Source organism: Pongo abelii, chromosome 8, assembly GCF_028885655.2.
Source record: "Pongo abelii isolate AG06213 chromosome 8, NHGRI_mPonAbe1-v2.0_pri, whole genome shotgun sequence".
Lineage (NCBI taxonomy): Eukaryota > Metazoa > Chordata > Mammalia > Primates > Hominidae > Pongo > Pongo abelii.
Genome location: NC_071993.2, coordinates 15,392,879 through 15,420,794, shown reverse-complemented (window position 1 = coordinate 15,420,794; position 27,916 = coordinate 15,392,879). Strand labels below are relative to the sequence as shown.

The window sequence follows — 27,916 nt, the reverse complement described above, 5'->3', positions numbered from 1 at the left end:
TCACCATATTGGGCAGGCTCGTCTCAAACTCCTGACCTCAGGTAATTCACCTGCCTAGGCCTCCCAAAGTGCTGGGATTATAGGTGTGAGCCACCGCACCGGGCCTTAATCAAGACATTTTAAGGTTTCATGACTTGTAGGTGTCAGCATAGTTTACCATGCTGTCCCATTAATACAGAATTTATTCAGTCAAATGTAGAAAGCAGAAATAGTATTTCACTAAACACATGCACATTTTTAAATGTTAAATGACTGGCAACTGGCAGCCTAATTAGCATATCACTTTAATGCTGCTCCTCCGGTTACTGCTTGTGATGACCTAAATGTGGTTCTGCAACCCTTCAGGTTTAAAAGGGAACTAAGATGATCAGTGCTATAAAAATAAACAAAACACTCACTAATGCTTGGAGTGCAAAACCTCAGATTCTGCTTCTTGGAAGGCTGGACCCATGTGGCACATTCTAGAATGACATGGGTTTTTTTTTTTTTGGTTTTGGGTTTTTTTGTTTTGTTTTGTTTTTTTGAGATGGAGTTTCACTCTTGTTGCCCAGGCTGCAGGGCAGTGGCGCAATTTCGGCACACTGCGACCTCCACCTCCTGTGTTCAAGCAATTCTGCTGCATCAGCATCCCAAGTAGATGGGATTACAGGCGCCTGCCACCACACCCGGCTAATTGTTTTGTGTTTTTAGTAGAGACGGGTTTCACCATGTTGACCAGGCTGGTCTCGAACCCGTGACCTCAGGTGATCCACCCACGTTGGCCTCCCAAAGTGCAGGGATTACAGGCATGAGCCACCGCACCTGGCCAAGAACAACATGTTAAACTAATGGAGCAGAGTGGCTGGCAGGTGGGGGTCTAAGTGTGGTGTAAAGAGCAGGAATAGAATTTACTAAGGGAAAAGGGCAATCTTGGCCATCCCCAGCAGAGGGTGATTTAAGAATTTGAAAACCCACTTCATTAAACCAAAAGACATTACCCAAAAATTGGGACTGTCTTATCTCTTTTTTATCTCTGACTCCCCTATTTCTTCTCTAGGACTGTAGTCCACTCCTTTCCTGCCTAAATGTCTTCACAATGCCTATAGTTCCTTGGGTTCTTTAGTGACCTAAGAACTATGAAAAAGGTCTAAGATTCTGCCGAGCTTGGAAGCTAATGAGCCAGCCTGGCACGGTTTGATAGAAGTTGGTGGAGACACGATACTTCCCGGTCAGAGATAAGGAATGTTTATTACTCAGAGCAGCAGTAGTAGCCAGAGTGTCAGCATTCTTGCTCCAGTTCCCTGAACCCCATTTCCCACAGGGGCAATGCAAAGAGGGCCAGAGGATACCTGCACATGCAACAGCTTACTTTATAGGAGAGAAACCCTGAGCTTCAGGGACCCTTATCTTTTCCAAGAGGCACCAAGCATGCCTGCTCTTTGCTCTAGAGGGAGACACCTCTCTGTCTTGCATAGCTATTCACTAAAGAAACATCCTTGAACAGGGCCGGGCGAGGTGGTTCATGCCTGTAATCCCAGCACTTTGGGAGGCCGAGGGGGGTGGATTACCTGAGGTCAGAAGTTCAAGACCAGGCTGGCCAACGTGGTGAAACCCTGTCTCTACTAAAAATACAAAAAAAAATATATATATATATATATGTGTATATATATATATATATACACATATATATATATATAGCTGGGTGTGTGGGCATGTTGGCGTGTGCCTGTAATCCCAGCTACTCGAGAGGCTGAGGCACGAAAATTGCTTGAACCCAGAAGACAGAGGTTGTGGTGAGCCGAGATCGCATCACTGCCCTCCAGCCTGGGCGATAGAGCCAGACCCTCTCTCAAAAACAGAAACATCCTTAAAGAGATAGCTCAGAACAGACAGCACAGGCGGTATCTTGCCCACAATATGTGCAAAAGTACTTAAGAGACCCATGGAGAATTGTCTTGCCAATGGCTTCTGCTGTTCCTCCAGCTCTCCATGTCCTTGGAATTTTCCACAGTGGGTATGAGAGAGAGAAAAAAAGAATCTTCCAAGAACCATAGCCAGGCATGGTCAGCTCCTTCCGTGAACTTTCTCAGGAGGTCTTTTGTAAACTTTCTGTAGACCCTTCGTGATCCTCATTCAAGAGTCAAATGTTGGGAAACAATCGGCTAATTATAAAAATGGCTAGCAGTGATTAAGCTCTCACTGTGCACAGCTGCAGTGTGTGGGAAGCACTGTACCCTTGAGATCTCACTAGAGCTCCATGAGATTATTATGGGCAGGGCCACTACCCCATTTCTTACAGATGAGAAAACTCTGCTTAAGATCAGTAAGCCAGAAGGGGCAGAGATGACTATCAACTCTAGGTTGTCAGTCCAAAGCCCGGCACTCTGAATAGCATACTATCTTTTTCTGGGTTTTTTTTTTTTTGTGGGGGAGAGTGGGGGTGGTTCTTAATTGAGAAGCTTTTAGGGGGAAAGTGTGCTTTGGAGATTTTGTTTCACCAAATAAAGTTAGTGGAATGCTTGCAAGTGGGGAAAGATCAGGAATACTTTTTTTTCTAGCAGACCCCTTACAAAGTCACCACCAGGCAGTCCACCCACCAATCTTACAGTGTTTTCAAAACAGTTGGTACCCATATTTTCTGGACACAGAAATGACAGGTCAAGGAGGCTGTGAAGTTGGCCAAGACCATGTGACTGGTTAAGTGAGGAGCCTAGAAACCAGTCCCAGACCATGCGGTCGTGAAATGTGCATTCTGTGCCCAGTCCCCAGGAGGAATATTTGTAATGTAAATGCTGAAGTGCCCTAAAATATTTCAGCTTCATCTGAAACAGAAAAGAAAACTTTAATAATAGCTTCACTGTAGCTTATTTAATATCTTTCTTGGAAAAGATAAGCCTATATGTATATGATTTAAGCACCGCACTGACTAAACTTCAGCTGCTCCAGGGACCTTTATCTTGTTTTGTAATACTTCAAGTGTCAGAGAGCTTCACACACTTAGGCCATTCATAGTTTTCCAGCAAGCCCCTTCAGCTTGCCTTTTTGCCCTTTTTTGTTTGTTTGTTTGTTTGTCTGAGATGGAGTCTCACTCTGTCTCCCAGGCTAGCTCAGTTCACTGCAAGCTCCACCTCCCGGTTCACACCATTCTCCTGCCTCAGCCTCCCAGGTAGCTGGGACTACAGGGACCCACCACCACGCCCGGCTAATTTTTTGTATTTTTAGTAGAGACAGGGTTTCATCGTGTTAGCCAGGATGGTCTCAATCTCCTGACCTCATGATCCGCCCACCTCGGCCTCCCAAAGTGCTGAGATTAGAGGCATGAGCCACCGCACCCAGCCCATTTTTTTTTTTTAATTCTAAAATAATTAATGAGTCAGTTTCTTCACTACTGGCTCCCACGTAGCACTTTCTAACTGGTCTCTTCCCAGAGAGAGTAATGACTTGCTAAAAGTCATCATCATCATCATCATCTTAAAGCTGCTTTTTCAAAACAAGTATGTAATTTTGCTCTTGTCCCAGCCCTAAGCCCTAAGCCCTAGACAAAAAAAAAAAAACAAAACTGTAAATGCGTATCTATAGATAAAGACAGATCTGGAAACACTCAAGACACACAGAATCTTTCCCCCACCAGGTTAGGTTGCCTTGGCAACCGTTCCACTGGTGCCTTCCAACAGATCTTTGAAGCTTCGCCAAGGTGTGTACATTAATTTCATAGACATGCTTAATACTGCTCATTAACTTAGCAGTTCCCAGATTCTTCCAGATTCTCATAAGGGGACTTTGTGCCTTCATGAAAAATTTAAAACACCAACAAAACTGGCCTGGCGCGGTGGCTAACACCTGTAATCCCAGCACTTTGGAAGGCTGAAGCAGGCGGATCACCTGAGGTCGGGAGTTTGAGACCAGCCTGGCCAACGTGGCGAAACCCCGTCTACTAAAAATACAAAAATTCACCGGGCATGGTGGTGCGTGCCTGTGATCCCAGCTACCCAGGAGGCTGAGGCAGGAGCATCACTTGAACCTGGGAGGTAGAGGTTGCAGTGAGCCGAGATCATGCCACTGCACTCCAGCCTGGGTAACAGAGTGAGACTCTGTCCCAACACAAGTAAATAAATAAAATACCAACAAAACAGAAGCATGTTGGGGTGGCTTGTTGTGGGGATTTCTTTAGAAATCCTTGTGGGTCCTCTGGTCACCACAGTGTTACATCACCATCATTTTCTTGTTCAGTAGAGCAGGGTATTGTATGAAGCTCAGTAAATGCATTTTCCATATTTACATTTCCATGGTATAGTCACTAGATACTTTACCATATCTGAGAAAAGTGAAGATATTAGCTTTATGGATATACATTCCTTTTTATGGAAAAGTTCTTAAAAGTTGGAACTATGGCTTTTGCTTTTGTTTTTTGGAGCCATATGTAGCATCATTTTGGTGCTTCAATTCTTATTTCTTTTGAACAGTTACATTCTTTTATTTTAAATTGGTTTAAATATTTTGGAGAAGTTTCCCGAGATAAGTACAGTAATCCTATTTTCATATAGACCTTTAAAGCTACATCTAAGTATTTCTGATAGTACATCAAGAAGATTGGTTGATTCATGGCCGGGCGTGGTGGCTCACTCCTGTAATCCCAGCACTTTGGGAGGCCGAGGCAGGCGGATCACCTGAGGTCAGGCGTTTGAGACCAGCCTGGCCAACACGGTGAAACCCCGTCTCTACTAAAAATACAAAATTAGCCGGGCGTGGTGGTGGGCACTTGGAAGCCCAGCTACTGGGGAGGCTGAGACAGGAGAATCGCTTGAACCTGGGAGGCGAAGGTTGCAGGTTGCAGAGGGCCAAGATTGTGCCATTGAACTCCAGCATGGGTGACAAGAGTGAAACTCTGTCTCAAAAAAGAAAAGGAAAAAAAAAGAAGAAGATTGGGAGTTTTGCTGTCAAATGTATATCTCATGAGATAACTTTTTTAGATGAGATTGTAGGAACATTCTGTTAATTTTGCTTGTGAACATTAATTTTGCTTTTGAACACTTGGTTGTATGTATAAGTTGTACAGTTGGAGCAGGTAAGTCCAGCAACAGTTTTCAAATTATCCTGGTATATTTACCTAAATAACCGTTGATTAGTTGCAAGAACATAGCTATTTTATAGTTGCTCTTCTAGCATTATATGCATATGGAAGCAGCCCTAGAAAACCTCATTTTGTACCAGGTCCAGTAATAGAGAATGAACTTCTGCTGTTTAACTTATTAGGGTAACAGGATTCTTAGCCACAAAGCTGTGGGAGATAGTTGGTATTTTCAATTTCCATTACAGAGTGTTTAAATTGAGGAAAAGATGTCCCATCACTTGAATAAAGTAGAAAATCAGAGTATGTCTATATGTATCTAACATGATCTCTTTAATTGCTGAACTTCTATGAATGTTTGTTATTGTATATTTCACCATTCTTGGCAACATGGTGCTGTTGGTTGTTAAGTGTTGTTAATGGGATGATCATCAATTTGATCCTCATACAAATTTCTTATGGGAAGCAGCAGAAATCCACTGATTGTTTGCCCAGAGATATCCTGGTAGCACTGCCAAGACAGAAGTTTATGCATTAGAGGGATGGAGAGATGCAGGGATTGGGGTGAGAAAGAGTACGTTATGTGTAAGTTCTATCAAGACTGTGATGGCAGCCAGGTGCGGTGGTTCATGCCTGTAATCCCAGCATTTTGGGAATCCGAGGTGGGTGGACCACTTGAGGTCAGGAGTTTGAGACCAGCCTGGGCAACATGGCAAAACCCCGTCTCTACTAAAAATACCAAAATTAACCAGGCGTGGTGGTGTGCTCCTGTAATCCCAGCTACGTGGGAGGCTGAGGTAGGGAGAATTTCTTGAACCCGGGAGGCGGAGGTTGCAGTGAGCCAAGGTCGTGTCTCTGCACTCCAGCCTGGGTGACACAACAAGACTCCATCTCAAAAAAAAAGAAAAAAAGCTCTAAATACACGCCCTTCAGAGGATGAGCAGCTGGTAGGAGCCACCAGTGTAAATAGCACTCTACTGTGGTCTCATCTTATTTCAAACTGAAGCTGTAGCTGTTGAGTCTACCACATGGCTGCCTTTTCATGAGGTTTGGCATAAGCATCAGTTGCCGGAGATGATAGAACACAGAAAGGCATACAGTGGTAATCTAAGTTCCAGCACATTTATCTCTTCCATGCGTCTCCAATGAGGTCATTCAAATGGATGTCTAGAGACTGTAAACTTCCACTGAAATCTAAGGAACATGTTTCAAAAAAAGAACCCCACATAGGTGGGGATTCTGTATGAGACACTGGGGCCGCAGATTCATCGAGAGGTTCAGGGCCCCTCTTGGTACAGTCAAGAGTGAAAGGTGCCCACGTGCAGAGGGGACCCAGGAAGCTAGGGGGGTTTCTAGTGCCCAGCGTATTCGTCTCTCTGAAGTATGCCTGCACAGTCCTTTCTCTTCTGGGTGACAGAAGTCTTGGTCTTTGGGGAAGGACATCAAACTGAATGTTGTTTTCAGAATTAAACACACACAAGGATTGCCAAAAGCCTTAGTGCAGCTGGAAATTGCGTATAAGGGAGTCCTCAGATGTACAAGTTGTAACATTCTTATTGAGATGTATTATAGATTAATAAAGTATATGATATATTATGAGATACATATTAAATAATCTGTTATATGTTACATAACATATAGATTTTACTTTAAAATATATAAATATAATTTGCTTGGATGACATGATTGGCTAAATTTTGGGTAGAAAATAGAATAATACAAGGTGCATGTGCACTATGTGAGTCTGGAAAAAATTACACGAAAACTCCAGTGTAACAGAGTGCATCCTAATTTCATCAGATTACACAGTAAAACCTCTTATGTTCATAAAAGAAGTATAAATAGAAAGCCACCCCTTCACGCATTAGGCATCCTGGAACATGCTTTACCAAGACATGGAAATTCAATGCACGTGCTGATATTGTAAAATTCTAACACCAAGTAACATGGGGCAAAACCTCGTAGAGCAAAGGTCAGGTAACATTTTTACAATAACCTCTTATTTGGAAAATGTTTTTAAGTGATCAAGCAATTTTCTGGTGTTTTATTTAAGAGATGAAAAGCCGTTGTAACTCCCCTAAATTGGGGTTAAATGTAGCTAATCATGGTGCTAAGGAGAGTGACTCCTTTTCAGCTGGCCTCCCTGGCCCAGGCAGCCACAGGAGTGCTGGGCTACTTGGGGTGAGAGCATTTGCGTGGCCTGCTTGGTGGGAATGGGCCTTTCTTCTACCCAGACCCAGTGGCCAGCCCATAAAATGCTGGGTTCCCCACCACTACGGTGGGTTGCTGTGGAAACCAACAGCTCTAAAAACCAAAAGGAAAGAAAAAATGAAAATCCCAGAACAAAGGCCAATTTGAGGAAATAGAAAAGGGAATGAAAAGCAGTTAGAGGAAGCCAAAAACTTCACGGAAACAAACAAATGAAACAAATTTAAAAAATGGAGCCCACAAACTTTACTTTCCCTTTTAAGACCGAGCCAGAGTTTGTTAGAATAAATGTGAGAAATGAGAAGGGCAGACTGTGCAGAAAGCAGGTGGAAGTTGTACTCCCAGCTCTGGTGCCAGAAAAACCACAAAAGATTTTATGTTTTGGAATAGTACATGTTTTGGGGTTTGGAGGCAAAGTTATAAACTAAATGCATCCTATCGTTTATAGAAAAATAACGAAAGGTATGCATTATTTGACAAAGTGGGGATTAAAAACAAGGCATGCTGGCCGGGTGTGGTGGCTCATGCCTATAATCCTAGCACTTTGGGAGGCCGAGGCAGATGGATCACCTGAGGTCAGGAGTTCAAGACCAGTCTGGCCAACATGGTGAAACCCCCGTCTCTACTAAAAATAAAAAATTAAAAATAAATAAAAAATAAATTAGCTGGGCATGGTGGCAGGTGCCTGTAATCCCAGTTACTTAGGAGGCTGAGGCAAGAGAATTGCTTGAACCCTGGAGGTGGAGGTTACAGTGAGCCGAGATTGTGCCACTGCACTCTAGCCTGGGCAACAAGAGCAAAACTCCGTCTCAAAAAACAAAACAAAACAAAAACAAAAAACAAGGCATGCCTTCACATGGTCCCTCAATGTTTGCCGGCAGTTTTGTCAAATACTGACAGGGAGATTCTTCCATGTGCCTGTAAATTATGCACCCTAATTCCTTCCTCTTGTTCACTCTTAACTCGCTACTTAGAGGCGCCTCCTCCCAAGCCAACAATTGGAAACAGCCTTGTTGCATTTAGTTCTAAATCTGTGGCAGTTAGAAAGGAAATGACTAAAAGATAATGCTGGACTAAAAGATGATGTTTAGTTTTCTACCCACAAAGCAGATGCTCTTTGTACTACTTAAAATGGACCAGTTTGTGCCCACAGAGCCACACTCTTCATGTTTGCCAAGAGCAGAGGAGCTCTGAATCGTGGTAGGGGAAGAATTCCTGAGCGCTCGTTTCTTCCTCCTTGGCTGTGCAATTGGCTGATAAAAATTGGAGAATATGCTAGAGGCGATGGCTGAATTCCTGATGGTGAAATAAATTCATGGATGAGAGTGTGTAGCGAGAAGAGGTGTGAGCACACACTCCCGGAGTCCACCACCTTGGGCAGGCAGGCAGAACTGGAGCCCATGGTGGTTACTGAGAAGGAAGGTGCAGAGATAGAATCATGCCAGGATAGCACAGAACCCGAGCAGGGCAAGCAGCACTGCCCATCTAGCTGATTTAATGAGAAAAGACATTTATTACAGCTTTTGGGTAGCACACAGAACTTGTGGAGGAGGAGGCTCACAGCCAGAACAGTGTCTGAGCTGTGTGGTGTGACTCTTCGCGGAGCACCCCTGCTGCCCCCAACCAGATGCCTCCTCTGTGGTCCGTTTGGCCAGAAAAAGGCCCTGCTTCTTCATGCTGCTGACTTCTGCATCAAATTCTGCCAACCAGAATGAGCAGAGCCACAGCTTAGCAGAACCACGGCCCATTTTTCCTCCTTCTTAGCTACAGGGGAGGCTGCGAAAATGAGCATCTGGAATTCCTCAAAGGGAGGAAGACTATTTCAGAAGATGCCAGAAAGACTTATCTGCCCATGGTACGCACCCTTCCAGCACCAGCTTCAATTTCATCTCTTCCAAGAAGCATTATTCCTCCCTGACTTCCGTAAACCACAATCAGGGCCAGTTTGCATGCAGTGAGTACCCAGATAGCCACGACCCTTTCATAGTATCAGTGTTCACACCATACCCTTCCTTAAATCTTTTGATGATCCCCCCACCTCTATGAATGCATTCAAGTCTTGTTTGTCTTTGATTCTGTTTTTAAATGGACACTCCAGATCAGATTAACCTTGTCTTTGCTATATATATATATATATATATATATATATATTTTTTTTTTTTTTTTTTTTTTACAGATTCCTAGCCAGTTTCATTCTTTTTGCTTTCTGGCACATGTGTTGGTCTTTCCTCCCCACAAAACCGTAAAATCCTTAAAAACAGGAGCCATGTCTTTTTTTCTCCTTCTTTTTTAATCTCCCTGCAGTACCTTGTATCATGCTAAGCATATAGTAGCTGGTCAATAAATATTTTCTGATTATTTACAGTTAGTTATCTGGATTGATTAATACTTTTTAAATAGATCTCTATATTATCTATTTTTAAAGTAGTTATAAGAAATAAATGGAACAACAAAACACCAGGAATACTTAGGCCATGGATCAGAAGATACCCAGAAATGCCTACTCGTTTGAGAGATTAATTCAGCATCAACATTAGGTGACTACTGTGTGCCAGACACTATTCTATATGCTTAGGATGTGTGAATGAAGAAGAAAACAGAAACACAAAATAACTGTCTCAAAGTTTCCATCTGGTAGAGTTTAATAATAAACATATGAGTTATGAGCATGTTATAATCAATCAATGTCATTCATAAAAAGCAGAAGCAGAGCAGGAGAATATCAGAAATTTAGGGTGAGGCTGGGATCGATGTTTCAGACAGAATAGTAAGAATTATTTTTAAAAATGTTTTTAGGCAATCAAAAAAATTGAATATGTGCTGGGTATTAGATGATATAAGGAGATTATTACTTTAGTTGGGCATGATAATTGTGTTTTGGTGGTGGTTTAAAAAAATCCTTATCTGTTTTAAGTGGGAATACTTATGGTGGTCGGTGCAGTGGCTCACCCCTGTAATCCCAGCATGTTGGGAGGACGAGACGGGCAAATTGCTTGAGTCCAGGAGTTCAAGACCAGCCTGGGCAATGTGGCAAAACCCACATCTCTGCTAAAAATACAAAACATTATCCTGGCATGGTGGTGGCGTGTCCCTGTAATCCCACCTACTTGGGAGGCTGAGGTGGGAGGATCACTTGAGCCCGGGTTGGGGAAGTTACAGTGAGCCAAGATCGTGCCACTGCACTCTAGCCTGGGTAACAGAGCCAGATCCTGTCTCAAAAAACAACAACAACAAATTTCCAGGGAAATAATATAACCTAATATGATATCTGGAATTTGCTTCAAAATGTTCCAGCAAAAAAATGGGGATGGTGGGAGCAATGCATGAAAGAAAGAATGGTAGAAAGATGACACTATTTGAAACTTCCTATCAGGACAGGTTTGGGAGGAGGGTCCTTGTACTGTTCTTTCTACTTTTATGTTTCTGTGTTCTGAATGTTTGTTTTCCCCTCAAGTTCACATATGGAAATCTTAACCCCCAAGGTGAAGGTATTAGGAGGTGGGTTCTTTTGGGAGGACATCAGGTCATGAGTGGGGAGCCGTTGTGCATGGGATTATCATGCTTGAGAGACCCCAGAGAGCCCCCTCATCCCTTCCACCATGTGAGGATGCAGTGAAAAGGTGAGCCCTCACCAGATACCTAATCTGCCCTAACGTTGGACTAACCAGCTACCTGAACTTGAGAAATACATTCCTGTTGTTTATCAGCTTCCCAGTTTACGGGGTTTTGTTATAACAGGCTAAACAGACTAAAATATATGCGTTCTAGAATTTCCATGTTGAAAATTTTTAAAAAAGAGTAATCAGTGATAGGATAGCCTCATCAAGGAGGTGGTACTGAAGCAAAGACAGGGAGGTGTGGGTCTCAGCTGCATGGATGGGCATCTGGGGGAGAGTGCGCCAGGCCAGGGCACAATTGGAGCAGAGCACGTTCACCGTACCTGGCCTCCCTGCAAGTCCCTGAATGGGGAAAGTTTAGCAAGTGAGGGCGGGAGGTGATATAGCTGGGGAGGAGGGGTGGGAAGAGATCAAACAGGGCCTTTTAAGCCACTGAAGGACTTGAGTGAAGGCCTGATCCACAAGGGCTGCGAAGACACCACTTCAGAGTCACGCGCAGATAGATTTTCCTTGGGAGTTCATTGAGCCATTTGGATACCATGGATTTCTTGACTCAGATTCGGAGATCAGAATTGTCCAAAGGAACTTTCTGCAATGATAGAAATATCCAGTCTGCACTCTCCGATGCAGGAACCGCTAGCCAGTCATGGCTGTTGAGCGCTTACAGTGAGCCTAGTGTTACCAAGGAGCTTGATTTTTAAATTAATTTAATTTTAATTAATTTAAACAAGTGTATATGCTCACATGTGGCTGATGACCCCTATATCAGGTAGTGTTGTGTTAAGAGATGATTAGTTTCACCCCAGCATTAATTTTGCAAACTTCTATTGACCACCTGCTGGCTCTAGGTACCAGCTAGGCCTTACGGTTATAAATTGAATTTTTAAAAAATAAGCCTCTATTCTTGAGGCGCTCATGGGCCACCCCAGACCCTCTAAAATAGTGGTATGGCCGGACGTGGTGGCTCATGCCTATAATCCCATCACTTTGGGAGGTTGAGGCAGGAGGATCGCCTGAGCCCAGGAGTCTGAGACCAGCCTGGGCAACAGGGCAAAACCCTGTCTCTACAAAAATACAAAAATTAGCTGGATGTGGTGGTGCACGCGTGTGGTTCCAGCTACTTGGGATGCTGAGGTGAGAGGATCGCTTGAGCCTGGGAGGTCAAGCCTGTAGTAAGCTATGACTCTAAACAAAACAAAAGAGCGGTACATGGGTGGCCCAGACCCCTCATCTTCAGTCACAAGGGCCCCTGCACAAAGCTCTCTCTGTGGGAGTTTTAATTCAGTGGTAAACAACCTGGCCGTTCTCATCTCAGGACACCCCTTTGCCTGGCTGGTCCCTGTGTCTCCTCCAGGCCTAAGCTAAAATGGCACCTCCTCAAGAAGGCCTCCCCTGACCACCCAGTTGAAAATAGGTTCCCCGTTCTGCCTCATGTCACCCAGTTTTCCTTGGGGCACTTCTTCCAGTTCAGAATGACTCTTCGGTATGTATTTAATCTCTAAAGCTAAAGCTCCTGAAGGTCAGGGGTCTGGTCTCCGTTGTACACCCCCACAGTTGGCCCAAGGTGAAACAGACAGAAATGGAAATGGACAAGAAACAGAGACCATGTGTCTGGAGAGCTTCAGGGAAATGCAGGGTTGCTGAGTCCGGCCAGATTACTTTCTTGAATCCATCTTACTACGGCCTTTTAAAGGAAAAAGAGGAATTAGCAACATGGAAGGGAAGTGTAGAAAAACATTGCCTTCAAAGGCAAGAAGCTGTGGCAGGAAGGAACAGGAAGGAGGAGCCGAGGGCAGGGCATGGGGTCAGGTGGGGCGGCTGGTGCAGGACAGGAGGCTTCTGGGATGGATCCTGTCCCTTGAGTGTGGTGGCTTTTTTTTTTCACTCTGTCACCCAGGCTGGAGTGCAATGGCGTGGTCTCGGTTCACTGCAACCTCTGCCTCCTGGGTTCAAGCAATTCTCCGGCCTCAGCCTCCCAAGTAGCTGGGACTACAGGCGTGTGCTACCACACCCAGCTAATTTTTGTATTTTTAGTAGAGACAGGGTTTCACTATGTTGGCCACACTGGTCTCAAACTCCTGACCTCGTGACCCGCCCGCCTCGGCCTCCCAAAATGCTGGGATTACAGGCGTGAGCCACATGGCCTTCCTTTTTCTCTAAAGGGCGAAAAGTACTGAGTTCAGGCTTTGCAGCCCTTATGTTCTCCGTGGCAACTGTTGTAAATGCAAAAAAAAAAAAAAACGTGTTCTAAAGTCAGCTGTTGTAATGCAAAACCAGCCCATGCAAATGATGGGGCATGGCTATGTTCCAATAAAACTTTATAGACACTGAAATTTAAATTCCAGATAATTTTCATGGACTATATACAAAAGCAGGCAGCAGGCCACATTTGGCCTGAGGGCGGGCAGAAGTTGCTGCACCTGGTACAGGTGACAGTGGGGACGCATCAAAGGATTTGAGGGAGACAGGGAGAAGTCAGCTGAGTGTATTGGATAGCTCCCTCCAGCCTCAGTAGGATCTCAGGGCTCAGGTCTGAAGAGGGTGACTGTTTTTGTAAAGTGGCTGAGCAGCAGTGTGGGTGATGGATGGTGAAGGCCTGGAAATAGGGCAGTGTTCACAAGGGTACAAAAGAAAGGCCTGCTTTGAGATGCAGAGTTTGTAGTCAAAATGAGCAGACTTTGGTGATGGATGTGCAGGGTACGGAGTGAGAAAAGGATGTCCCAGTCTGGGTTTAGTGCAGTCTTCAGGTGACCAACTCAGTGGGGTCCTCAGCACTCACTGAGCAGCAAAGAGTGCATCTTAACGGCATATTTAGGTCTGGGACCGTTTATGGGGTCTTCCTATAAATGAGAGTCATGTAGTAATTAATGCCTCGCCTAGTCAGATGACAGCTGCCCTGGTTGTCATTTAGTTCGGGATAGTTTTGTTTGCTGTTGAATGGATAGTCCCATTCTCAGTGTTATTCTATAACAATGATGCCCCTGTGGGCTCTAAGATTTACCAAATCAGGCCGGGCATGATGGCTCACACCTGTAATCCCAGTGCTTTGGGAGGCCGAGGCAGGTGGATCACCTGAGGTCAGGAGTTTGAGACCAGCCTGACCAACATGGAGAAACCCTGTCTCTACTAAAAATACAAAAGTAGCCAGGCGTGGTGGTGCAAGCCTGTAATCCCAGGTACTCGGGAGGCTGAGCCAGGAGAATCGCTTGAACCCGGGAAGTGGAGGTTGCAGTGAGCTGAGACTGTGCCATTGCACTCCAGCCTGGGCAACAAGAGTGAGACTCTGTCTCAAAAAAAAAAAAAGAATTACCGAATCATACTGACATTTTGTTCTCTGTGATCATACCAAGTGAAGAACTAAACAATGTCTTTTAACGTATATAATTGTAGAACTTAAACTATGCTTCCCATATTAGAAGAAATTCAAGTGGTAGAATCTAGGGCGTTGATTAGAGTGGAACTCCCCCTTTCTCTGTTTATTCATAAATCTTTTTTTTTCCCTCAAATCTCAGCAGTTTTTGCCTTCTCAGCAAACAGTGAAGACCTTGTAATCCCAATTGTTAGTAAATGTTGCATTTCCATAAAATTGCATAAATCATCAATGCAGGATTTCTGCTGTGTGGTTATTAATGCACCATGAGTTAATTTATGTTATAATTTAGTATACTACTTAGGTAAAGACTACACACTGGGTTCAGTGTATACTGCTCAGGTGATGGGTACACCAAAATCTCACAAATCACCACTAAAGAACTTACTCATGTAACCAAATACCACCTGCTCCCCAAAAACCTATGAAAAAAAAAAAAGGACTACCATTTTATCCAGCAATCCTACTACTGGTATCTACCCAGAACAAAAAAAGTTATTATGTGAAAAAGATGCTTGCACATGCATGTTTATAGCAGCACAATTTGCAATTGCAAAAAATATGGAACCAGCCCAAATGCCCGTCAGTCAATGAGTGGATAAAGAAAATGTGGTATATATATATACTATGGAATACTAATCAGCCATGAAAGGAGTGATATAATTACATTTGCAGCAACCTGGATGGAATTGGAGACCATTATTCTAAGTGAAGTAACTCAGGAATGGAAAACCAAACATCGTATGTTCTCACTTCTGAGTGGGAGCTAAGTTATGAGGATGCAAAGACATAAGAATGATACAGTGGATTTGGGGGACTCAGGGAAAAGGGTGGGAGAGGGTGAGGGATAAAAGACTACACATTGGGTACAGTGTACACTACTTGGGTGATGGGTGCACCAGAATCTCAGAAATCACCACTAAAGAACTTACTCATGTAACCAAAAACCACCTGTTCCCCTAAAACCTATGGAAATAAATAAATAAAAATTTAAAATTAAAATTTATAAAAGGAATAGTATACTACTTGGGGACACAGAGGACCAGGTTAAATAAGAAATTGTGTGTGTGGGGACCAGGCACGGTGGCTCACGCCTGTAATCCCAGCACTTTGGGAGGCCGAGGCAGGCAGATCACCAGGTCAAGAGATTGAGACCATTCCGGCCAATATGGTGAAAGCCCGTCTCTACTAAAAACACAAAAATTAGATGGGCGTGGTGGCGGGTGCCTGTAGTCCCAGCTACTCTGGTGGCTGAGGCAGGAGAATCGCTTGAACCTGGGAGGCAAAGTTTGCAGTGAGCCAAGATTGCACCACTGCACTCCAGCCTGGGGACAGAGCGAAACTCTGTCTAAAAAAAAAAAAAAAAAAAAAAAAAGGCCAGCACGATGGGTCACGCCTGTAATCCCAGCACTTTGGGAGACTGAGGCGGGTGGATAACAAGGTCAGGAGATCGAGACCGTCCTGGCTAACACGGTGAAACCCCGTCTCTACTAAAAAATACAAAAAATTAGCCAGACATGGTGGCAGGTGCCCGTAGTCCCAGCTACTCGGGAGGCTGAGGCAGGAGAATGGCATGAACCCAGGAGGCGGAGCTTACAGTGAGCCAAGATCGCACCACTGCACTCTAGTCTGGGTGACAGAGTGAGACTCCATCTCAAAAAAAAAAAAAAAAAAAGAAAATGTGTGTGTCGTGCACATCCTGATTGGATTGAAGTGAATTGACTAAATGTATTCTGTAATATCATATCCTTGATTTTCATGATGCTGATTTGTGCCTTTTTGGATGTTAGTTTTCTCCTATAGTATGAAGTAGCCAAGGTTGGTTTCTGTAGCATTTATTTGTTCTTTCTAAAACATTTTAAGAGATTTATTTGGCACACACCCATAGCTCAAAGCTCCTCAAAGCCAGGTGGATGATTTAGCTAGGTCTAGGATTCTTTAGCTCTTGTCTGTGGTTATCTACTCAAGAAATGTATTAAATCAGCATGTGGAAAAAATGGGTGAAAAATGATTGACTAACTGAAATTTGCAGTATTGAAAAGACTCCTTTAGTATCATGAGACAGCTAGTTGGCAAGTTACCAAGGTGGAGATTCTCAAACCAAAAGAAGTTCTTCTGTATATGGTTGCCCCAGTGTAGGACAGAGCTCTGGATATAAAGATATTAACACTCAGGCCAGGCGTGATGACTCACGCCTGTAATCCCAGCACTTTGGGAGCCCGAGGTGGGTGGATCACCTGACATCAGGAGTTCAAGAGCAGCCTGGCCAACATAGTGAAACCCTATCTCTACTAAAAGTGCAAAAAATTAGTGGGGCGTGGTGGTGGGCACCTGTAATCCCAGCTACTTGGGAGGCTGAGGCAGGAGAATTGCTTGAACCCAGCAGGCAGAGGTTACGGTGAGCCGAGATCATGCTATTGCACTCCACCCTGGATGACAAGAATGAAACTCCATCTAAACAAACAAACAAACAAAGGTATTAATACTCTCTGAGAGGGTTGTCTCACCTGTCCCTTTTGTTTTATACATTTCTTATTTCTAACTCTCCTCTCTGAGCCCCAAATCTGGTATCCCCAAGCACCATGTTGGAATGTTTACAAGCATCATGATTGGAATGACACAATTGCAGTAGCTTGTGTCGGTGCTTACTCCACCAGGCATTACACTAAATGTTTCTACCTATATGTTGAGCTATGCATGTTTATCATTCCCAGTTAGCAAATGGGGAAACTGAGGCCTACAGATGATAAATAAACTGCCCAAGGCTACATGGCTAGCACATGGTGGAGGTGAGATTCAAACCTCCAGTGAGAATTGCAGAACTCCAGGGTGTGTGCCACTGGGCAATACCTGCAAGGCTGACCCAGCACTCCTTCCTCATCCTTGCTGTCAGGCTGCTCTGTACCCAGCCAGCCTGCAGCCGGCTCATTGATGGGCACTCCACTGAGACCCACTCTGGAAGGTGCTATGAACATGAGCCTCCTTGGCCATCTCCTCACTTTTTGCTAGTCCTTTCCCCACCTTCCTATCCCAAGTCTTTCAGATCAGAGGCAGCTCAAAAAGCATGGCATGTGGTGCCTGCAAGTGACCAGGTGGACATACATCACACCAGCTGCTCGCTTCCTACGTAAGTAAATAGGGTTTATGGGAACAGGATGCACTTCTGAGTTGCTCCCCTACATAGTTCTGGAATCAGCACCCTTGACGTGATTGTTCTGCCGGAGTCTGGTCTACCACCATCTCAGTCCTGGGTTATCACAGAGTCCTCTTAATTGAATGCTTATTCTCCAGCCTTGCCTCTTCCTCAGCCCGTTCTTCACCCAGAGCCACATGTTTCTATAACATAAATTTGATCTCCACTCCCCTCTTAAAACCTTTGTGACTTCCCGTTGCCTTTAGAATAAAGAATAATCCTTTTAGGGAGCTCATAAAGCCATGTGTGATCTGGTCTTACTTGCCTCTCCAGCCTCCTACGCCTCTCACGCTCTCCATCCAGCTTTCAGAACCTGCCATTGTTTCTCCAGGAAACATGGCGTCTTCCTGCCTCTGAGCCTCCACACATGCTGTTCCCCCTCAGCCATGGTACTTTCCTGTTTACTCACGCATCCTCTCCTTCACTGTAGCTGTGTAGTTACAATTCTAGGCACAGAGTAAAAGTTCAATAACTATCCCTTGCCTGAGTAAATGTAAATTAGCCATTCTATTTTAATTTTTTAGCAATTTGTAACATTCTGTTTGTTTCCCAGATTCATGATCTGTTTTTGCCAATATTCCTAACTTGACTTCATCTGTCTTTTCAAATGTTTGTTTGTTTTTTTTATTATTATTATTCTTTTTCTAACCTTCTCTTGTTGTACTCTTTGGGTCGTCCTTTTTAACAATAGTTTTCACTTCTTTTCCGTCTAGTGTGATTACCAGTGCACAATCCTGGGTTACTTCTGCCACATTTCCCAGGACTAGAGAAGGATACGGCCGCTTGTAGATACCATGGCCCACTAGTACCCTTGCTGTGGTAGCCCAAACACCATTGAAAGAGTGTTGTTGTCCGGGCACGGTGGCGCACACCTGTAACCTCAGCACTCTGGGAGCCTGAGGCGGGCAGATCGCTTGAGCCTCAGGAGTTTGAAACCAGCCTGTGCAACATGGCAAAACCCCATCTCTGCAAAAATTAGCCCAGTGTGGTGGCACACACCTGTAGTCCCAGCTACTCAGGAGGCTGAGGCAGGAGGATCAGTTGAGCCCAGGAGGTCGAGGCTGCAGTGAGCCGTCATCACGCCCCTGTGCAACAGAGTGAGACTGTTTCAAAACACACACACACACACACACACACACGAAGTGTTGCGTTGGTTGCCCAATGTTTTAAAGTATAGAATTTTTCTCTTGATCATTTGTTGATTTGAGCAGGCAGGAGTAAAGAAGAAAGCAGTTTGGGTCAGGCTGTGATTTTGAAGAAAATGGGAAATTGTGTGAAGTAAAAAGTAGACCTGTAAGGAGAAAATGTCCCTGGTAAAAACTGCATATTTTGAGTGTCAACCCTGATGTCCTTACAGACCCCTCCTTCCACTTCCCATCACAGTCATACCAGAGTTGCTGTGGATGTTTCCCATTGACAGTAGCTGTTCTTTGTGCTTTCTCTACCTCCAGAGGTGACGCTAAAGGTGCACATCAGTGACGCCAGCACCCACCAGCCCGTAGCGGATGCGCTCATCGAGATCTTCACCAACCAGGCCTCCATCGCCTCTGGCACCTCGGGGACTGATGGCGTCGCCTTTATCAAGTTCCAATATAAGCTGGGCAGTCAGTTGATCGTCACCGCCTCGAAGCATGCCTATGTGCCAAACTCTGCTCCGTGGAAGCCAATCCGGTTACCTGGTAAGGTGTTCCTCATCTTTCTCTAACACAGAGGGCATTGGCTGGTGGGAGGATCGCGTAAGGCCAGGAGTCTGAAACCAGCTTGGGCAACATAGTGAGACTGCATCTCTACAAAAAATTTTAAAATTAGCCAGGCATCGTAGTGTGCACCTATAGTCCCAGCTACTCAAGAGGCTGAGGTGGGAGGATTGCTTGATTCTGGGAGTTCGAGACTGCAGTGAGCCCTGATGACACCACTGCACTCCAGCCTGGGCAACAGAACAAGACCCTGCTTCAAGAATAAAATGAAATAAAATAAATAAAAACATACAGATTCCAGAACTCCACCATTCAATATGGGGAGGGGAATTTGCATTTTAACGAGCAAACCCCTCTCCCCCTCCACCAGATACTGTGAATAAAAATATTTAGCAAAGCTTGAGGCCACTGCTTTTTGATCTATGGAAAGTGGATTTGATATAGATACAATGGAGATCATCTAGGAAAGTTCGTAAGAAAAGGGGATAAACCTGAGAGATATTAAGCAGGTCTTGGAGAATGGACAGGAGAGAGGGAAGGAAAAGGATGAAATAGAAGGAATGTGAGTTGGACTTCGGGTTTTCAGCTGGTGACAGAGCAGGTGGTCCCAGCAGGGGCAAGCTGTGGAGTTGGGGAACTGGCCACACCACGTTTTCCTAAAGTTGATTGCACTGATGGCATGAATTAAAGAAGTCTCCTCCCTCACTCCCTCCCTCTCTCTGTAACTCCCTCTCCCCAAGCTCCAGGCTTAGGCAAAGAAGGACGGAACTTGGGGAAATGGGAGGAGAAGAACGGGTGTCGGGGTCATTGATTATAAGCTAAGTTTAGGGTATATTTAGTTGAAATTGCTGTTGGGACACCAAGTGAGCATATTCGGCCTTTAGTTTGAAATGAACTTGGGGTTCAAGAGAGAGATCTGGGCTAGAGGTTTAGTTTGGCTTATCAGCAGTGTTAACTATGATCTCCAGCAGAGAGTGGAGGACAGTGGGCCTGAGACAGGACCCCAGGAGGGCCCGCACAACAGGACAGGTGGCCTTTACTAGGTTATATCCAAAGGAACATTAGAGTCGAGTCTGCAATGAGCTGAGATGGCGCCACTGCACTCCAGCCTGGGTGACAGAGGAAGACCCTGTCTCAAAAAATAATAAAATAAATTAAAATAAAGGAAGCATTTGACACTCCCATCGTCCATGCTGAGAAGTCACTGGAAATCACCGAGGGATGTTTAGGCTGTCTCTGCCTGTTTCGGGAGAACAGCTACACAAAGCCCATCAGTCAATTCTCGTTGTTCGCAGTAGTTATGGTCCGTAGCCACCTCAAACATGGACTGAGCAAATAATGAACCACTGCTACAAGGGAAACGCAGGGCTGAGTTCCTGCAAGCCTCTGGTCACAACATTTTCATGAACCGATCAATAGTACATGCCTTTGTTTTATGTTGTCTTTGTTTAAAGAAATCTTATTTGATATATAGATCGTTGATTCATTAACATTGAACTCACAGCCCATAGCACCATAACTCATGCCTGAACAAAGCTGATCGAACACATGTGTTTTCTCTATAAGGCACAGTCACAACCTCCTCCTGCTTAGGAACATTAGACAGCACTACACTAGGGGTCATTTGAAACGATGGAATCATGCCTATAATCCCAGCGACTCTGGAGGCTGAGGCGAGAGGAGCTGGAACCCAGGATGTGGAGGCTGCAGTGAGCTGGGATGGAGCCACTGCACTCCAGCCGGGATGACACAGCGAGACTCCATCTCTAAAAATAAATAAGTAAATAGCAAAATCACCAACAGAATGCTTAAAAACATGAAAAGCTTGGCCCTGAATACATCTGGGCATTACAAATAAGCTTTAGCAAGTAGGGAGGTTTACAAATACAGAATTGGTGAATAATGAGCAGCTACTACACTTTGATCACATTCATTTTGACTCTGTTAACATGGTCATGTGAGAAAAACCATTCCCATCATATCTGTTTTTTTATTTTTTTATTTTTCGAGACAGTCTCATTCTGTTGCCGAGGCTAGAGTGCAGTGGTGTGATCTTGGCTCACTGCAATCTCCATCTCCCAGGTTCAAGCAATTCTCCTGCCTCAGCCTCCCGAGTAGCTGAGATTACAGGAGCACACCACCACGCCCGGTTAATTTTGTATTTTTAGTGGAGATGGGGTTTTGCCATGTTGGCCAGGCTGGTCTTGAACTCCTGACCTCAGGTGATCCACTTGCCTCGGCCTCCCAAAGTGCTGGGATTACAGGCGTGAGCCACTGTGCCTGGCTGATATCTGTACTATTACAAATGAGTCAAGTCATAGGAATAATGAAGTTTAATTGAGTTTTGGACAAGGCATGAAGACACCTGGGTCCCAGGCCTGCCCACCCCTGGCTGGCCCCACACATATCGGCCCATCAACACTTTCTGAGCTTGTGTTTGTTTCTGAAATCAAGTTAATTAGTCTAAATAATTTCTAAGAATCTTCCCATGTCTTTGATTATTTTTCTGTGCTTGCTTTTTCAGTATAATAAAGATACTCTGTATTAGTCCACTCTAAAGAAATAGCTGAGACTGGGACATTTATAAAGAAAAGAGGTGTAACTGGCCCACGGTTCTGGAGGAGATATAGGAGGCATGGCATCTTCTGCTTCTGGGGAGGCCTCAGGAAGCTTCCAGTCATGGCAGAAGGCAAAGGGGGAGTGAGACATTTCACATGGCCAGAGCAGGAGAAAGAGAGAGAGGGTAGAGGTGCTACACAGCTTTAAGCAACCAGATCTTGTGAGAACTTACTCAGGATCACAAGAATAGCACCAGGAGACGGTGCTATACCATTCATGAGAAACTGCCCCCATGATCCAATCACCTCCCATCAGGCCCTACCTCCAACACTGGCGGTAAAATTCGACATGAGATTTGGGCAGGGACACGGATCCAAACCATGTTATACTCTTAACTAGAACTTAACAGGAAACATCTCCAAAATTTAGACCAAAAAATTTAGCCTATTGTGAAAAACAGAGTCAATTGCTTTTGTGCATATTTTTGGAGGTGAAGACTGACACTTCTGGTATTTCAGATAACTAGGCAAGGAAGCGAGAAGAGCTGGGAGCCTCTTCTAAAATATGTTGAAAATTTGAAACTAAAAAATGCCTTCTTTCCCACACGCATGCAGCATACTGCTTGTGTGTACATGAGCATTCTTATGAAACCCGGAAATGGATTTCCTTTTTCATCCTTAACGATAGTTCCTGGAGGATGTGTTGAGGTTTTTTTCACTTTCAAGGAAGGGAAGAGAGGGAGGAACCCAGCATAAGGAAAACACCCTCCGCCTGTGGCAGGCAGGTAAGAATAAACTTAGCCATAGGAGATGCAATCCATCCACTAAAGGCTGTCATTCTACATCTTAATTATTGCTGTCTCTGCAGCCATCGCCCTGGCCCAGGTCCTTAGTGATGATCCAGGACTATGGCAATGGCCTCCAGTCCAGTTGTTCTACCCCACAGACCACCCACAATATAACTGAGCATTTGTGTATGAAAATATATGTGTGCAGTTCATGTATTAAAATATGTACCTGCGTAAAATTCTTCAGTGGCCTCAGGATGAAGTAAACGTGACACAGAGCCTCCTCCCCGGGCCACCTCTCCCTTCCGTATCTCATGGTCGGCCGCCCTGGGCAACGTGTCATTCTGTGAAGGAGTCTGGCATTTCTACCCTTTCTGTTTGTCTGCATTGTTCTCTTGGCAAATTTGTTGTTGTTTTTTTCTTTTTTTTGAGATGAAGTCTCACTGTGTTACCCAGGCTGGAGTGCAGTGGTGCAATCTCAGCTCACTACACCCTCCACCTCCCAGGTTCAAGCAATTCTCCTGCCTCAGCATCCCAAGTAGCTGGGATTACAGGTGCATGCCACCACGCCCAGCTAATTTGCAGTTTTGTTTTTGTTTTGTTTTGTTTTGTTTTTTAAGACAGAGTCTCAGTGGCGCGATCTCAGTTCACTGCAACCTCCGTCTCCTGGATTGAAGCGATTGTCTTGCCTCAGCCTCCCGAGTAGCTGGGACTGCAGGCGCACACCACCACGCCCAGCTAATTTTTGTATCGTTAGTAGAGATGGGGTTTCACCATGTTGGCCAGGATAGTCTTGATCTCTTGACCTCGTGATCCTCCTGCCTTGGCCTCCCGAAGTGCTGAGATTACAGGCGCGAGCCACCAAGCCTGGCCGGCAAACTTCTTTTATTCCATAAAGCCCAGCAGGACTGTTTTCTGCCTCAAAAAAATCTTCCTGCCTGTCCTGGGTAGAATGAGATGTTCCTTTCCCTCTAGGTATCAAAAAAAAAAAATCTACTTGGCATGAACAGCACCTCCAGACATCAATCAGCCTCGCCTCTGTGATGGGAAAAAAGCAGCATTACCCACGGATCTCCGTCTCTCTGCTGCCTCCACCCACCTGGGCGCTGTGCTGATTGCATCCCTGGTCCCTGTCCTCTGCCCCGGGAAGTCCCTGCCGGTGCCAAGCTTGTTACAAGAAATCAAGTGTTTTAGAATTCAAAGAAAGGCCTAAAAAAGTAAAACAAGGAATCATTTTTCTCTCCTTTAGGAAATAAGGTCTGAGAAACAATTTGCCAGAGCAGCTGCCTTATGTATGAAAGTACCAAATATTTTAGGTGAGAAACATTTTCAAAACACACTGCGATGGTCACGCACCTCTCAGGGGATGATCACAGGTGATTTCGGAGCTCTGATCTCCCAATACCAGTCAGCTCAGAGCTGGTCAGGGCCTTGTAAATGTCTGCGGTTGCCGCGGGAGCTCTGGAATGGAACAGGAAGACCTAGGCATCCCCGTTTAGGAGGGCGTGGGGTGTAACCGTAGCCCGAGTTTTGAGGTGTGCTGCTTCCTACCAGCAGCATCTGCTAGGACAATCCTGCCCTTTCCTCCTCGCCAGGAGGTGCCCTGTGCCTTAGGTGAAAGGATCGCTGATAATAGTTTACCTACGAAGTGGTCATGCGGAATTTACCCGAGTTGGGGTTCCTCTCAACAGTGACTAATTGCAGAATATTTCCTCACCCCCAAAACCCCATACCTATTAGCACCGACTCACTCTTTCCCACACCTCCCAGCCCCTGGCAACCACTAATCTACCCTCTGTCTCTCTAGATTTGCCTATTCTGCACATCCCGCAGAACTGGAATCTTGGAATACGTGGCTTTTTGTGTCTGACGTCTTTCACTCAGCCTGATGTTTTCAGGATTCATCCATGTTGTAGCACGTGTCAGTACCACCTTCCCTTTCATAAGTGAATAATATTCCCTCATATAGACAATACCACACTTTATCCATTCATCAGCCGATAGACATTTATGTGTGTTGTCTCCGCTTTTCGGCTGTTACGGATAATGCTGCTGCAAACATTGATGTGTGAGTTTCTGTATGAACGTAGGTTTTGGGTTCTCTTGGGTTTATACGTAGGAGTGGAATTGCTGCGTCCTGGGGTCACTCTGTGTTTAATATTCGAGGAACTCCCAGGCTGTTTCTGCAGCACCAAGCTGCTATTCTTGTCTTTCTCCTGGTACCTGGCCCATTCTGCTTGTCGTACAGCTACTTGTTTCAAGTTTAGTACCCTTGCAATGCATAACTCTTGAAGGCACAGGCTGCTTCTAACACTGATCTGTTCCACCCAGGATGTAGATCTGAGCCTCGTATATGATGACAGCTAAATAAATTGACTGTGTAGAGGATGAGTGAAAAGAGGTCACATCCACGGCCGACTCACTGGTGCCCTATGGCACTAAGAGCCAGCACTGCTTAACTGGGCACGGTGGCTCAAGCCTGTAATCCCAGCACTTTGGGAGGCCGAGGAGGGCAGATCATTTGAAGCCAGGAGTTTGAGACCAGCCTGGCCAACATGACGAAACCCCATCACTACTAAAAATACACAATTAGCCAGGCATGGTGATGCACACCTGTAATTCCAGCTACTCAGGAGGCTGAGACAGGAGAATAGCTTGAACGTGGGAGGCAGAGGCTGCAGTGAGCCAGGATTGCACCACTGCACTCCAGCCTGGGTGGCAAGAGCAAAACTGCATCTCAAAAGAAAAAAAAAAAAAAAAAGAGCCAGCACTGTGAAGCGACTGATCTTCTCAGCACTTATCTTCTAGATCCTGATGTTTTTCCAGAACGTCATTTACCTCTCTAGGCCAACTTTTCCATGTCTCATAGTGGTTGAGAACTCCAGAGTTCAAATCCTAGCCCTGGCATTTATTAGCTGTGGGATATTGGGTGAGTTACTTCCTCATCTGTAAACCTGTTTCCTTACCTGTGAAATGGGCGTGTTAGTAATGCCTACTTCAGGTGCCAGGTACGTTGGCTGATGCCTGTAATCCTAGCACTTTGGGAGGCCAAGGCAGTTGGATCACTTGAGGTCAGGAGTTTGAAACCAGCCTGGCCAACATGGTGAAACCCTGTCTCTACTAAAAATATTTGTTAAAACATTAGCTGGGCATGGTGGCAGGCGCCTGTAATCCCAGCTACTCGGGAGGCTGAGGCAGGAGAATCACTTGAACCTGGGAGGCAGAGGTTGCAGTGAGCCAAGATCACGCCATTGCACTCCAGCCTGGGCAACAAGAGTGAAACTCCGTCTCAAAAATAATAATAATAGTGCCTAAGTGATAGAGCTGTTTTGAAGCTTAAATACATTACTAAAATTAAAGCACTTAGAATAATGTTTGGCCTGTTAGTAAAGGTTCAGTAATGTGAGCGATGATTATTATTCTATAATGCATTTATTTGTTTTTCTCTTAAATTCATATGTTTTACCCAGAAATTTGTGGGGTTTCTAAAATTTTTTAGAAATCCAGGTACTTAAGCAAGAGTTTTAAAATAGCATAACTTGGCTAGGTGCAGTGGCTCTAGCCTGTAATCCCAGGACTTTGGAAGGCAAAGGTGGGAAGGATTGCTTGAGCCCAGGAGTTTGAGACTAACCTGGGCAACATAGGGAGACCCTGTCTCTACAAACAATGTTGAAAATTAGCTGGGTGCAGTAGTGCACACCCATGGTCCCAGCTATTTGAGAGACTAAGACAGCAGGGATACTTGAGCCTGGGAGGTCGAGGCTGCAGTGAGCTCTAACCGTGCCACTGCACTCCAGCCTGAGTGACAGAGTGAGACCCTGTCTCAAAAAAATAAAAATGGAAAGCACAATTTCGATCATGTTATTAGTTCCCAGGATTGGGGGAATATTCTTTTACCATGAGGTACACATTAACCTAGACACATATTTTTAAAGCCATTCTTAATGTTAACATCTAACATTATGTATTCTACATTCATGTAGTGTATACATGATAACTTTCATATACTCCTAATGTGAAGAGGCTTGGTTACTTTACTGAAAACTTCTGGCTGGGCACAGTGGCTCTTGCCTGTAATCCCAACACTTTGGGAGGCCAAGGCAGGTGGATCACGAAGTCAGGAGTTCGAGACCAGCTTCGCCAACACAGTGAAACCCTGTCTCTACCAAAAATACAAAAATTAGCTGGGCATGGTGGCAGGTGCCTGTAATCTCAGCTACTCGGGAGGCTGAGGCAGGAGAATCGCTTGAACCTGGGAGACAGAGGTTAGAGTGAGCTGAGATTGCGCCACTGCATTCCAGCCTGGGTGACAGAGCGAGACTCCGTCTCGGAAAAAAGAAAAAAAAAAGAAAACTTCTAACAAATGAAACAAGTTGACCATTGTAGGGCAAGTAATTGTTATATGAGATATTGCAATACACTTGTAGCATTTTAATTGTATTAATTGACTTGAAATCAGAAAATACAAAAAGTGCAGAGTATCCCAAAAGTTAGAGTGGGCACTTAAATGTAAATATTAAAATCCCCTTCTATCCATTTCTTTTTCCTGCAGTATTTTCCTCTCTGAGCCTTGGCCTGCTTCCAGAACGCTCTGCCACTCTAATGGTATATGAAGATGTCGTCCAAATAGTATCAGGATTCCAAGGTATGTTTAATATTTTTTCAGTTTTTATTGTTATTTGATGGATACATTATTGTATACATTTATGGTATACAGTGTGATGTGATGTTTGTAAACAAGGTGGATTGATTAAATCAAACACATTAACCCATCATTAACTCGTCTATCACCTCACTTACGTAACATTTTTTATAATGAGACATTTGAAATTTACTCTTTTCATTATTTTGGTATGTATAATAATTAAAAAGAGAAACAACAGTCAGTTTTGGGCCACCTACTAAAATCTTATGGCTCATGCCTGTAATCCCAGCACTTTGGGAAGCCGAGGTGGGTTGATCATTTGAGGTCAGGGATTGGAGAGCAACCTGGCCAACATGATGAAACGGCATCTCTACTAAAAATACAAAAAAAAAAAAATATTTAGCCAGGCATGGTGGCACATGCCTGTAATCCCATCTACTTGGGAGGCTGAGGCATGAGAATTGCTTAAACCTGGGAGGTGGAGGTTGCAGTAATCCAAGATTGTGCCACTGAACTCCAGCCTGGGTGACAGAGTGAGACTTCATCTTAAAAAAAAAAAAAAAAAAAAAAAAAACTTATATGGAATCCACTTATTTTTTTTTTTCAATTATACTTTAAGTTATAGGGTACATGTGCACAACGTGCAGGTTTGTTACATCTGTATACATGTGCCATGTTGGTGTGCTGCACCCATTAACTCGTCATTTACATTAGGTATATCTCCTAATGCTATCCCTCCCCCCTCCCCCAACCCCATGACAGGCCTCGGTGTGTAATGTTCCACACCCTGTGT

The 27,916-nt window shown here is 44.6% G+C and overlaps 1 protein-coding gene across 4 annotated transcripts in view; it reads left to right on the top strand.

Annotated features, from left to right (window-relative positions):
• Nucleotides 1-27,916, top strand: part of FAM171A1 (family with sequence similarity 171 member A1) — a 159,156-nt gene that overhangs the window by 68,079 nt on the left and 63,161 nt on the right. For all 4 annotated transcript variants that reach the window (XM_054521443.2, XM_054521445.2, XM_054521444.2 and 1 more), the window contains 2 exon segments: nucleotides 18,887-19,114; nucleotides 27,031-27,123. In XM_054521443.2, coding sequence (XP_054377418.1) covers nucleotides 18,887-19,114; nucleotides 27,031-27,123 — 321 coding nt within the window.